The sequence below is a fragment of the Vigna umbellata genome, chromosome 3 (assembly GCF_029865625.1).
Source record: "Vigna umbellata cultivar VRB3 chromosome 3, Vumbellata_1.0, whole genome shotgun sequence".
NCBI classification, from domain to species: Eukaryota; Viridiplantae; Streptophyta; class Magnoliopsida; order Fabales; family Fabaceae; genus Vigna; species Vigna umbellata.
Genome location: NC_142167.1, coordinates 24,233,269 through 24,246,090, shown reverse-complemented (window position 1 = coordinate 24,246,090; position 12,822 = coordinate 24,233,269). Strand labels below are relative to the sequence as shown.

The 12,822-nt window shown below is 36.2% G+C and overlaps 1 protein-coding gene across 1 annotated transcript; it reads right to left on the bottom strand.

The window, feature by feature from the left end:
• Window positions 1–11,191: 11,191 nt before the first annotated feature.
• Window positions 11,192–12,592, bottom strand: LOC148202035 (uncharacterized). Its single transcript, XM_088108526.1, has 4 exons — window positions 12,303–12,592; window positions 11,996–12,212; window positions 11,749–11,910; window positions 11,192–11,667 (listed from the first exon to the last, which is right to left on the bottom strand). Exons 1-4 carry the CDS (start codon window positions 12,474–12,476, stop codon window positions 11,192–11,194), a joined length of 1,029 nt encoding a protein of 342 aa, XP_087964652.1. The 5' UTR covers window positions 12,477–12,592.
• Window positions 12,593–12,822: the final 230 nt, after the last annotated feature.

Here is a 12,822-nt window from a genome sequence, read left to right as displayed (position 1 = left end):
GGTAGAAAATAAAAAAGATTGTAAGATTATGACAATCAGAAGTGACCATGGTGGAGAATTCGAAAATGAACATTTTTAAAAAATTTACGAAAATTCTTAAATAAATCAAACTCATAAAAAGATAGAAAAAAAACAAAGAAAAAAACCATTACAAAACACAACATCCATTTATTTGAAAATTGAAAATTTTATAAAAAAGGAACAAAATAAAATAAAAATTAATAAGTCTAAATCTATTTCTATTGAACCTAACTATCCGCCTTAGTTTCACTCTTCTCCAATTTCCATCTTATCATTGAAGAAAGAAATAGGGAGAGAAATCGAAGTTCACCTAAAAGTTATATATTTTGTGGGACCATTTTGATGAATAATATAAAGCAGTAAATGTAAGGTTCTATATAAAACCAAAGCCGTTTTTGGTTAGTATTGGTTGAACACACTCAAAACACCTGCTGTTAATTGGTCATTGTCTTGTTGCATTCTTTCTCAATCTCACAAGTTCTTTTTCCTTTCCATTTCTTCATTATTGTGTACACAAATATTTCCCAAAAACTATTGTCAAATTATAGATCAATTTATAATATATAATTAAGTATAAATCTTATTTTAAGGTTTTGTAGAACTAAATTATATTTAAAATCTATTTCTTAATAATTAAGACTTTAAAATATCTCATTTTATATTTAAATTCAATTCACATATTCAAAGTAGTCAAATTATACAATAACTCTGCTAAAAAGAAAGAAGATAATGCAAAACAATATAATAAATAATAAAAATATTGAATTAATATCATTTTTAGTTGGGATGAATATTAGATCTTTTTACAAAAAAATGGTGTGATTCAAAGTTAATATTACAAAAGTTAGGCATTTTTTTAAAAATAATTTTTTTTATCACCACGAGCAAGTCAATTTTAGTTTATATTGTGACATCCCAAAATATATAGAAAAGACATACATATAATAAAGACGTCATCATGCATAATATAGGAAAGCAGTCAAGAGTAATTAGGATTTCAGTCATCCTTAGAATAGTGTGGAATTGAAAACTAGAGTATTAGAGTTTCTCCCCGGAAATTACAGAGAATTTAAAACTTTAGATGCATTAAAGTCCTTCAAAATAATATGAGTTCATGGAATTAAAAACTAGCAAATCTAAGTTGTAGCACTGCCGTCCCCATCAAGAGCTGCTTCCAAAGTGTCCTCCTCGCTATCTGCTCCCACCCAAGTGGATGATTATCGCAAAAGGAAACATACACAAGCAACAACAACCAAGCAAGCAAGGGTGAGCTAGATATAAAATCATGTTATAACAGTCACAGGCAACATGAAAATAAAGACAAATACAATACACAACACACACATGACTTGTTGCACTTAAACTTGACTCGTCCGGACTAGAATGATTGTCAAGCTATGGCAGGTTATGCACTCGTGGTGGCCTCTATTGCTTAGCAAAGCCATTGCCAATGGGTTTTACCCTACCACACTCACGAGGTTAGTCCGTCATCACTCACCTTGGGCCATACTGGAAGCACCCAAGACTAGGATCCTGCTACTCTTCACCACATGAATCAATCCTCTCTACTTGAGAATGAAAGACCATTGGAGCGTCAGGAAAACCCCCAAGACTGAGCTACCATGCAATTCATTCTAAACATTACTAGGGCACTACCTTGAATTTTCTCCTGAAAGATCAAGGAATTACGTCCAACACTACAGGGCACCACCATGTGACCTCCCTTTGATATCCATGGAATTACGTCCATCAACCATACTAGTACAAGCACATATTTTTAACCACCAAACATGTTTCACATACTCACATACTTGTAATATAATCACATTATCACATCATACTATGCGTTGCAATCATCCCACACACTTAATTCAACCCAAAACAAAAGCAAAAGGGGCTGGAACCCAACACTATGAGCTTTGGCCGAGCGCTTAAAGCTTTGGCCGAACGGTATGACTTTGGCCTCGCATTGAGAGCTCTGGCCGAACGCAATTTAGACCACTTACCGAGACCGAGCACCATCAAGACTGAACGCTACCAAATTACACCTGACCGTACGGTACCAAATCAACACCTGACCAAACAGTACCAAATCAACCCTGACCGAACGGTACCAAATCAACCATAACCGAACGGTACCAAATCAACACCTAACCGAACGGTACCAAATCAACCCTGATCGAACGCTACTAAATCAACTCTGACCGAACGCTACCAAATAAACCCTGACCGCACGGTACCAAATCAACACCTAACCGAACGGTACCAAAACAACACCTAACCGAACGCTATTAAATCAACCCTGACGGAACGCTACCAAATAAACCCTGACCGAACGCTACCAAATCAACACCTAACCGAAAGGTACCAAATCAACACCTAACCGAACGCCATTAAATCAACCCTGACCGAACGCTACCAAATAAACCCTGATCGAATGCGACCAAATCAACACCTAACTGAACGCTACTAAATCAACCCTGACCGAACGCTACCAAATAAACTATAACCGAACGCTACCAAATAAACCCTGACCGAACGCTACTAAATCAACACCTAATCGAACGGTACCGAATCAACACCTAACCGAACGCTACCAAATAAACCCTGATCGAACGGTACCAAATCAACACCTAACCGAATGGTACCAAATCAACACCTAACCGAACGCTACTAAATCAACCCTGACCGAACGCTACCAAATTACACCTGACCGAACGGTACCAAATCAACACCTGACCGAACGGTACCAAATCAACTCTGACCAAACAGTACCAAATCAACCATAACCGAACGATACTAAATCAGCACCTGACCAAACGCTACCAAATAAACCCTGACCGAACGGTACCAAATCAACACTTAACCGAACGCTATTAAATTAACCCTGACCGAACGCTACCGAATAAACCCTGACCGAACGCTACCAAATCAACATCTAACCGAACAGTACCAAATCAACACCTAATCGAACGCTATTAAATCAACCCTAACCGAACGCTACCAAATAAACCCTGACCGAACGCTACCAAATCAACACCTAACCGAACGCTACTAAATCAACCCTGACCGAACGCTACCAAATAAACCCTGACCGAATTTGTTCAAGACCGAACTCTAGGGCTTTTGGCCGAGCATGTATAGCTTTGGTCGAACGGTTTGATCTTTGGCCGAACACTAAGAGCTTTGGCCGAACGGTTTGATCTTTGGCTGACCTCTAAGAGCTTGGCCGAACGGTAGGACCTTTGGCCGAGTACTGAGACCTTTGGTCGAACGCTATGAGGCCGAACGCTACCTAGATATAGGGTAACTAAAACCAAACGGTACTGACCGAGAGTAGCACCAAACCGAATGATATAAGACTGAGAGCAGCATAAGACCGAATGGTCAGCTGTAGCGTTCTGCATATTTCTGCAGAATTGCAACCAGACTCTAGAGTACCATCTCCATTTTCCCCAGATCGATTTACAACACAAATTTTCAGTTCCACAATTACTCATACAGATCCATACAAAACAAGGTCACTCTAAACACAAATTTGTTCATCAAACAACAGAATATTACAGATCTCAGCACATGTATTGTTCATAAAATCCATAGAAAAGTATCTAGCTCCCCTTACCTGGGTTTCTCCAAGCACAACTATTGAAATTGTCCTAGCAGTACCCTTGACAGCACAAGAAATCAACCTGCCCCGATCGGAAAGAAGAAGATGTTCGGTAGAAATGAAGCCCTCTACTCCGCAGACCCTTGGGTAGCACCAAAATCGAATTCCTATGGTTCAAGGAGCTGGGAATCTAGAGAGAAGTCAGAGAAAATTAGGGCTGAAGTTTTAGAGAGAGGATGTGGCTTTGAAGAAAATGTGCAGAACTTGATAAAGTTAATATGGTTTATACATTAATAAAATAAAGAAAAAGTCTCTCCTTTAATTTAATTTCTTTTCTTTCTTATTTAATATAATTACACGTCCTTACATATATCATGTGGTTAAAATTTGTTTGATAGTGTTGACCTTACGTGTTAATTTTTTAATAACAAAACCCAATTGATTATGATTTAGAACAATCTATTTAAACAATATAATTTTAGTATATAATAAAATAAGTTGAAATGATCAATTTTTTTAACTAATCTCATCAAGATTAATTACAAAATCATAAAAACAAATTTAACAAAAATATAAATTTTTATTTTATTTAAAAATTTGATTGGTTAGAAATGTTTTCTAAATCTTCAATTATTATGAGGTATACTAATATTTTAAAATAGTTGATAGAAATTTAAATATATATTATATTTTATTATATTATAAATATTTTCACAATTTATCACTTTGTAAGAGAAATGTACATAGAAAAAAATTAAACTAATACCTAAAAGCACCTTATTAGCTTAGAAACAAACTAAAATAATGTTTGAATATGATACGGAATATATCATAATATGACAAATAGCGTATACTAGAAAATCCTTGTAAATATATCCTTATAACTTTTTTGGTTTAATAGTGAATTTTGTCCCCAGTTACGTTGACAAATCTCAATTTAGTCCCACGTTTTAAAAGTGTTAGAAATGAATCCTCACTTTTAAAATTTTGAGTCAAATTAGTCTCTTCCGTTAAATATAAATAAACGACAGAAAACAGTACTAACATCAAGAGGAGTATTCTGTTTACCGCATCCATATGTTCTTCACTGGGATTATGCATAAATTGGCTCACCACGCTTATAGCATAGGCAATATCAAGGTGAGTATGTGACAAATAGATAAGTTTCCCCACCAATTTTTGGTATCTTCCTTTATCCGCAGGCACTTGGTTTGTGTATTATGAAAGTTTGTGATTTTGAACAATTGGAGTATCTGCTGGTTTGCAATCCAGTAGCCCCACCTCAGCCAATAGATCCAACACATACTTTCTTTGAGACAAGAAAATGCCATTTTTCGACCTTGCCACCTCTATTCCCAAAAAATACTTGAGTCCCCCCAAATTCTTCATCTCAAACTCAACTGCCAACTGCTCTTGTAGTCTTGTAATTTCTTCTGTATCATCTCCAGTAATGATCATATCGTCTACATAAACAATTAGAGTTGTCACCTTTCCTTGTCGAGGCTTAAAGAATAGAGTGGGATCTGTGTTACTTTGGTTAAAGCCATAACTCCTCATAGTTGAGCTAAACCTTCCAAACCATGCACGAGGTGATTGTTTTAATCCATATAATGTCCGCTCTAACTTGCATACCACCTTGGTTCTAGAAGAGGGCATATAGCCTAATGGGATATCCATATAAACATCTTCTTCAAGATCTCCATGGAGAAAAGCATTCTTCACGTCGAGTTGGAGTAGTGGCCGATCTAAATTTGCTACAAGTGATAACAAGACTCTAATAGTATTTAGTTTGCCCACTGGTGAAAAAGTCTCTGTATAATCTATTCCATAAGTTGGTGTGAACCCTTTTGCCACTAGCCTTGCCTTGTGTCGATCAATGGATCCGTCAGCTTTGTATTTGATTGAAAACACCCATTTGCACCCCACTGTCTTTTTTCCCTTGGGAAGTGGTATCAACCTCCATGTATTATTCTTTTGTAAGGCCTCCATTTCCTCTCGTATGGCTTGTGCCCACTTAGGACTAGCTAATGCTTCTTCCACATTCTTTGGAATATGACAGGAGAATAACGTCTCTGTGAAGACTTGAATAGGCTTTGATAATTGTTGAGTAGACACATAATTTACAATGGGGTACTCGGATCGCCCTTCTTCTATATTAGGAGAGTACCTATTTGGTGGCTTTCCTCGGTTGTTCCTCATAGGTAATACATATCTTACAGGAGTATTAGTAGATGAAGAAATAATAGAAGAACTTACCTCATGATTGTTCTCAATGAAAGGGACGAGTGCTTCGGAGCGAGAGGGCTCTTCAATTCCTTTATTGATGTACACTTCATTGACGGGAACTTCTTCACTAGCAATTTTTTCACGAATTTCTTCACTAGTAATTCCTTCATTAGTAGAAGGATCTTCTTCACTTTGTTCCATTTTTGTAGGTTCATCATGGATTACTCCTTCAATTTCTTATTCATGCTCTCCAATTTTTTTTTTTTTTCAAAAACTGATGATGGAGCTGCCAAGTACCAATTTGGCTCTTTATTCATGGACTCCCCCTGGAGAGCATAATTGGGTACTATAGGAGAAAAGAAAGGTTCAGATTCTAGGAAAGTCATATCCATAGTGATATAGGTTCTATCGGTGGTAGGACCAAAGCATTTGTAGCCTTTTTATGCAGTCCATAGCCCAAGAACAAGCACCTAACAACACACGGATCAAGTTTGGTTCGTTGGTTTTTCTGAAGTTGAACAAAAACCACACACCCAAAAATCCTAGATTGAAGTATCAACATGGTAGGTAATTGTACATGAGAGGAGAGTACGTGTAGAGGTGTTTTAAACTGCAAGACCTTGGAAGGCATGCAGTTAAGGAGGTATACCGCTGCAATTACCGCATCGTCCCAATGGCGAGTGGGAACACGGGTGTCAAGAAGGAGAGCATGTGCTGTCTCCAAGATATGACAATTTTTCCGTTCGGCAACACCATTTTGTTGTGGAGTTTGTGAGCATGAGGTCTCGTGAAGAAGACCATGTTGTTGGAAGTATGCTTTAAAGTGATGGTTAACAAACTCCCCTCCATTGTCTGATCGAAGAACTTGAATCTTGACTGAAAACTGATTCTGAATCATGACATGAAAATTCTGAAATATTTGAAACACTTCATCTTTAGTCTTCATCAAATAAAGTCATGTCATTCGTGTGCAATCATCGACAAATATTACAAACCAACAGTGATCGGATACAATAGTCCTAGGGGAAGGTCCCCACACATCGGAGTGTATTAGAGCAAAAGGAACACTTCTTTTATTCAAACTCATATGATAGGAGGTTCTATGGCTTTTAGCCAGAATACAAGTATTACATGTAAACTCAGCATTTTTCAAATTTAAAAATCAATCTGGAAATAACTTTCTCAAATAATCGAATGATGGATGTCCCAACTAACGATGCCAAAACCATATTTCCCGTTCTTTGCCATTGATCTGGTGATGCACATGATATGCTTCTCCTTTGTTAAAATCATCAAGGTAGTATAGCCCCCCCCGCCCCCCCCCCCCCCCCCCCACACACCACACCTCCCCCACCCTCCCTCCCTCTTAGTACCACGTCCAATAAGCTTCTTGCCGAGAACATTCTGAAGAAGGCAAAAAGTAGAGTACATCAATACCACACAATTGAGTTCTTCAGTTATTCTACTTACAGACATTAATTTATTAGATAGTGTAGGAACAAAGAGAGTGTGAGATAAGGAGAGTGAGGGTGATAATGTCACAGTTCCAACACTTGTGACCGGGTATGTAACTCCATTTGCATTTGCAATGCAAGTCCTACGTGGTGGGGTTGAATGAGAGAAGTTTGTGGGATCAAAAGTCATATGGTATGTTGCCCAGAGTCAATAATTCATGCATTTTCATGTTGAGACTTAGAACTACAAAAAACTTGACCGCAGTTACCTGGTTCCATTGAGACGGAGGAGCTGGTCATAGGAACAAGCGACAATTGAGACTCGGCAGTGACTACCGCAACTTTACCAGTGCCTTCCTTTAGTGAAGTGGTTTCTTTTTTCTTCTTAGCTTGCAACTCATGCCACCATTCTGGATACCCATGTAACTTGAAACAAGTTTCATGACTATGTCTAGCGTTTCCACAATGTGTGCACTTTCCTCGATCGAATGGGCCTTTTGACTTCAAGATGGAGTTGTGTTTCCCAACCACTAGTGTTGGTTGTTGACCAACTTTTGAGCCTTTAGTGGCCATAACCGCACCACTTTTTATATTCTCTACCCCAGATGTCATCACGGTCTGACGAGTGTCCTCTCTTAGAACATATGGATAAGTTTGCTCGATCGTGGAAAATGGCTTCAGTTGGAGTATGTCACTTCAAATCTTATCAATTCGGTCGTCCAATCCATCGAGAAAGATATAAACTCTTTCCTCCTATAGCAAAGCATTGTATTTTTGTATATCTTTCCCGCATTCCATGGGATTAGGACGTCGAAAGTCTATCTCACGCCACAACCCTTGTAGATCATTATAATATGTTTCAATCAATCCCCCCTTTTGCCACATCCGGGTTACCTTTCGTCGAAGGTCATAAACCTGTAACGTATCAGATCCATCAAAGTATGTCGTACCAATGGCGTCCCACACCTCTTTAGCGATTGGAAAGCGGATAAAATTCCCCACCAGTGAAAGATGCATTAAGTTGATCAACCATCCTTTTACTATCGCGTTCTCAGTTTGCCTTTTACGGAATGTGGAATCAGTTTTCGATGACAGAGGAAAAGATCCATCAATATATCCCAGTTTGGCTTTGCTTGAGATGTACATCTCAGCCACCTAGGACCATAGGGCATAGTTGGAACCATCCAACTTGATGTTGATCGGTACTATTGAAGAATCAGAGATTGACGATTGTGATGTGGGTTGCGCTTTCGAGAAAGCCTCCGTCATTTTGGCCGTAACATTTTCCCAAATGGACTCGGCAGCAGAAGCGTTTGATGGTTGCACCGTGGAATCGCCATTCGCTGAAGAATCTCCCATTTCGGATGAATCACCCATCTATTTAGAGTTGTTTGCGTCCCAAGATTATGCTCTTGATACCATGTTAAAACTGAAGGTATTTTATTCACCTTAATCTTTTATTGAGTCGTTTACAGAGTATAAATAGATATAGGGAAGAGGAATTTTAGGAGCTTTTCTAGCCTATTCACGATGCCCCTAGCTAAACATAAGTTTATCCCTTGATATACGGGATTTGAAAGCAATTACAATAAATGTTCCTAATTTTATGAGATTATAATGACTCATGCCAACAAGTGAGACATGTGACAGTTAACACAGCTTCTCCCCAGTAATTTTTTGGAACAAACATCTGAAAAAGAAGAACTTTAGTTACTTCAAGAAGATTACAATTCTTTTTGTTTTTGTAACCCTGTTTTTGTTTAAGAGTGTTTACACATGTTAGTTCATGAACAATACCATTATGAGACAAATAATTGAGAAATTCATTATTCGAATATTCACTACCACCATGAGACCTAATTCTTTTAATATTTTTTCCAAATTGATTTTGGACTATACGGAAAAAATTAACAAAGATTTGGAAAACTTCTAATTTGTGTTTCATAAGGTATGTCCACATGACACTAGTACAATCGTTAATAAAGGTAGCAAATCATTTGGCTCCAAAAATATATTCTACGATAGGTCCTCAAACATCATAATGAATTAAATCAAATGGAGAAGTACTCTTTTTATTACTAATAGGATAAGATGCACGATGGTGTTTTGACAACTTACAAATAAAAGACTCAACAGACTTCTTGTTAAACAAATGAAAAAATAAGGATTTGATAAGATTGAATGAAGGATTCCCAAGCCTTTTATAGGTAAAATCGTCTCTCCCGTAGCAAGGTCTTGAAAAAGACAATAAGTTGAAAAAATGTTATTGAACAATTTAAATCATGTGTGACTTTTCTCTTAAAGATAAAACTATTAGCTAATTGTGGAACATGTAAAACATCCTTTAATACAATAGATGATTCCAAAATTATACTCACAAAGTCGCATATAGGTATACCCTGACCATTCGCAACTGTAATAAGTTGTTCTCAATTTGTTTTACCATATGAGTTGAAGGACACATGAAAAGGTGGCATATGATCAGTTGCTCCTGAATCAAGAATTCAAATACCTTGAGACACATGACCAACAGTATTGAGATAAATCTTAGCTTTCATGGATAGAGTACAGGATCCAGAGGGCTTACTCATTGATTCAACCATTGCTTCCAAACACTCGAATTACTCTTTATAAGCTTTCATATCAAGAGACATATATGTTTTTCCCCAAACTGAGTTGTCTGTGTGAGAACAGGGATAGAGAAGAAGCTTGAAGCTTTTGGGTTTGCTCGCGAGAAATATAAAAGAGAAGAGATTAGGAAAAAAAACTCTGAATAAAGTTTTTTAAAGAAACCAACAATTGGGAAATTGGGATTTTTAATTAGGATTAGGTAATTTTTTTATTGAAAAGCTTTCCTTTCATTTTAAGAGTAATAAAAAGAAAATTGAATTTTAAAAAAAATAAATTAAATTATTATTATTATTTTTTGCAAATAATAGATATCTGCGAGTCGGATAGTATAATACTGACACCCAACCCATTTAGAAACAGATATTAAAATACTCGCTATTCGTTACCTGCATGTAATAAATATCTGTATATAGTAACTATCCGTCATGGATTTTATCCACAATAGTAACTATCCATCATGGATTGTATTCCTAGATATTCGCGGACGCAAATTGTTTTTTCTTTCCCTAATCACAACCAGTAATATTCATTCTTTTATATGCTTTCAAGATTTTAGAAAATAAAAATAAAAATAAATATTAAGATGATGGATTCTTTTCAATTGGCCTTCTATCTTATATCTCAATTTCCTCCCAATCGAGAAAGACAACGCAAACAAAAACCCAAAATCTTTCTATCACCTTTTATATCTTGGTGAAAATCTTTATAGCCAAATTTCCCAAAAGTCAAGTTGAAACTAACCCTTGTTGAAAAATTCAATTTAATCCAAATTAAATTTTGCAATAATAATTATAGTAGTGATCAGTGACAAAAATCACCTTCTATCAAACTAGTAAACCAAAGGTTACAAGTTACAACACATATTAAACAATAGTTTTCTTTTCTTTTTTTAAGATCTCTTCCAACATTTTATTCGAAAAATGTTTCTCTTTTATGCTAGTTCAAATTCGTAAGTTAAAATGTATAACTAACTGAGGGTTAATAAAAAAAATTCATCAGAGCAATCAAATCCAAGGACAGATCCATCACTGTTAAAAAGAATTTGAAAACTTTATTCATTAGGAGAAATTTTCTTTACATGTTTTCCAGATGAATACAATATATTCCTACAAGAAAGAAGTAAGCTAAAATCACTGAAAGATAAATCATTTTGGCTTTATCTAATAACCAAAAGCTAATAAACTAGAACTGCATGTCCCCTTTTGTGTCAGATGTTATTGCATAGAATCACATCAATCTAAACAAAAAACCTTCATGCATCAACCTGAGTTAAAGCTGGACCATCAAAATAATCTTCAGCAAAGATGCCTATGTCTTTGAAAGAGAAGTTTGACCAGTACTCCATATCTAAATCTGAAAACTTAACGTGTGATAGATCCAACTGTGAATGCTCCTTCTCTGTTTCTGGGATGGAAAACTCATTTGGTATTGAATTTTCCAAAAATACATGAGAGGCATTGCAGTCTAATTCCCTCTTATCTTCTGTGTCAGAATCTGAACTTATAGGAGAAGGGTGAAGGCTGGGTTGATTACTTATTTCTTCTTCAGGACAGACCACAACAGCCTCACAATGAGTAACAACATCCTTATTACATGTTGTAACAGATTTATTGGTTGCTGTTCCAGGTTGTGTCTCTATGATTGATGAGGTGGTGGGAACTTGTGAACCTGTAGCTGTGGAATTCACAATTAATGATTGAGTCCCTAATGGTGGGAGCACGTTTAGACCTGAGAGAGAACATGAAATAAAAGAGTTAAAATTAAATTGAAAAGATATTGTATGCTTAACATAGACAGAAACCATTATACCTTTAACTTGATTTTTCTTCCCAGGTGGTCTACCACGAGGTTTTTTTGCAATTGTGGGCGCATGTATTGCTTCACTATTCTTTCTCTTGTTAGACTGCTGCCCGTGTATTTTGTTGTATGTGTTTGTGTTCTGAACAAAGGAGGTGGTACCAGTACACACACCTAAAAAAATAAAATCAAAACTATAACACTTCGAGGACTGTAATTTCAGGAATGAAAAAAAACACCAATGTTTAAATTCATGTACCTGAAGGGGTTTTATTCGTAACAGGAATATCTATTGGGATTAGCCTCTGAAAGGAACGATAAGCATAGACGACATTTTGCACTTCCTGCACCAATTTCTCAACTCTGTACTTTTCTTGCATGATCGCAACCCTTTCTTGATTCAAGATTAAGTTTTTTCTCTTCAAAAATATATAATCATCGAGTATATGCTTTAAATTTAACGAAGGCTTGTATATCTAGAAAACAAAAAAGGAAAAATTAAATGAATTTGGTTAAGAGAGAAAGAGAAAAAGAGTTGTGCATTGTTAAAAGGAGAAAAAGAAAACCTGATTGAATGAGGAACCGGCGAAGAGGGAGGATGCTTCCATGCGGAAGGTGGCACGCGTATGCGATAAGTTGTTGGCGCAGAGATACTGGTCTACTATGAATGCAACTTGACTCGGCGAAATGTTAACCTTTCCGAACGATTCTTCCACTCCCAGGCTTTCTTGCATCATCATTTTTTATTTCTTAGAATGCAAGCAAAGAGAAATCGTGATGGCACTGTGTGAGGACAGTTTGTATTTAAACACACCAGTTTCCCACCTTTTGAATAATTTTTTTAAAATATTTTATGTTTTTTTCACTTTTAATTTCCCCTTATCCTTTTATTCAATTCTTTTCTTCACTTCTATTTACTTAAAAATAGTTATTCTAAACTCTAATCACTCTTTTGAAATTCCAAGAAAAATCTATTAATTAGGTTCAATTATTCACTCTCAATTATAAATAACTTATATTTAATCAAATCTATGTTAATATATCAGTAAATTAACAATCTTTTATTTTCTAAATTTATAAATATTT

Coding starts and splice junctions, on each gene's coding strand:
- LOC148202035 (XM_088108526.1), bottom strand. CDS start 12,476: ATGATGATGCAAGAAAGCCTGGGAGTGGAAGAATCGTTCGGAAAGGTT. Junction 12,213..12,302: donor CCGGTTCCTCATTCAATCAG/GTTTTCTTTTTC, acceptor TTTGTTTTCTAG/ATATACAAGCCTTCGTTAAA. Junction 11,668..11,748: donor GAAGAAAAATCAAGTTAAAG/GTATAATGGTTT, acceptor GTTCTCTCTCAG/GTCTAAACGTGCTCCCACCA.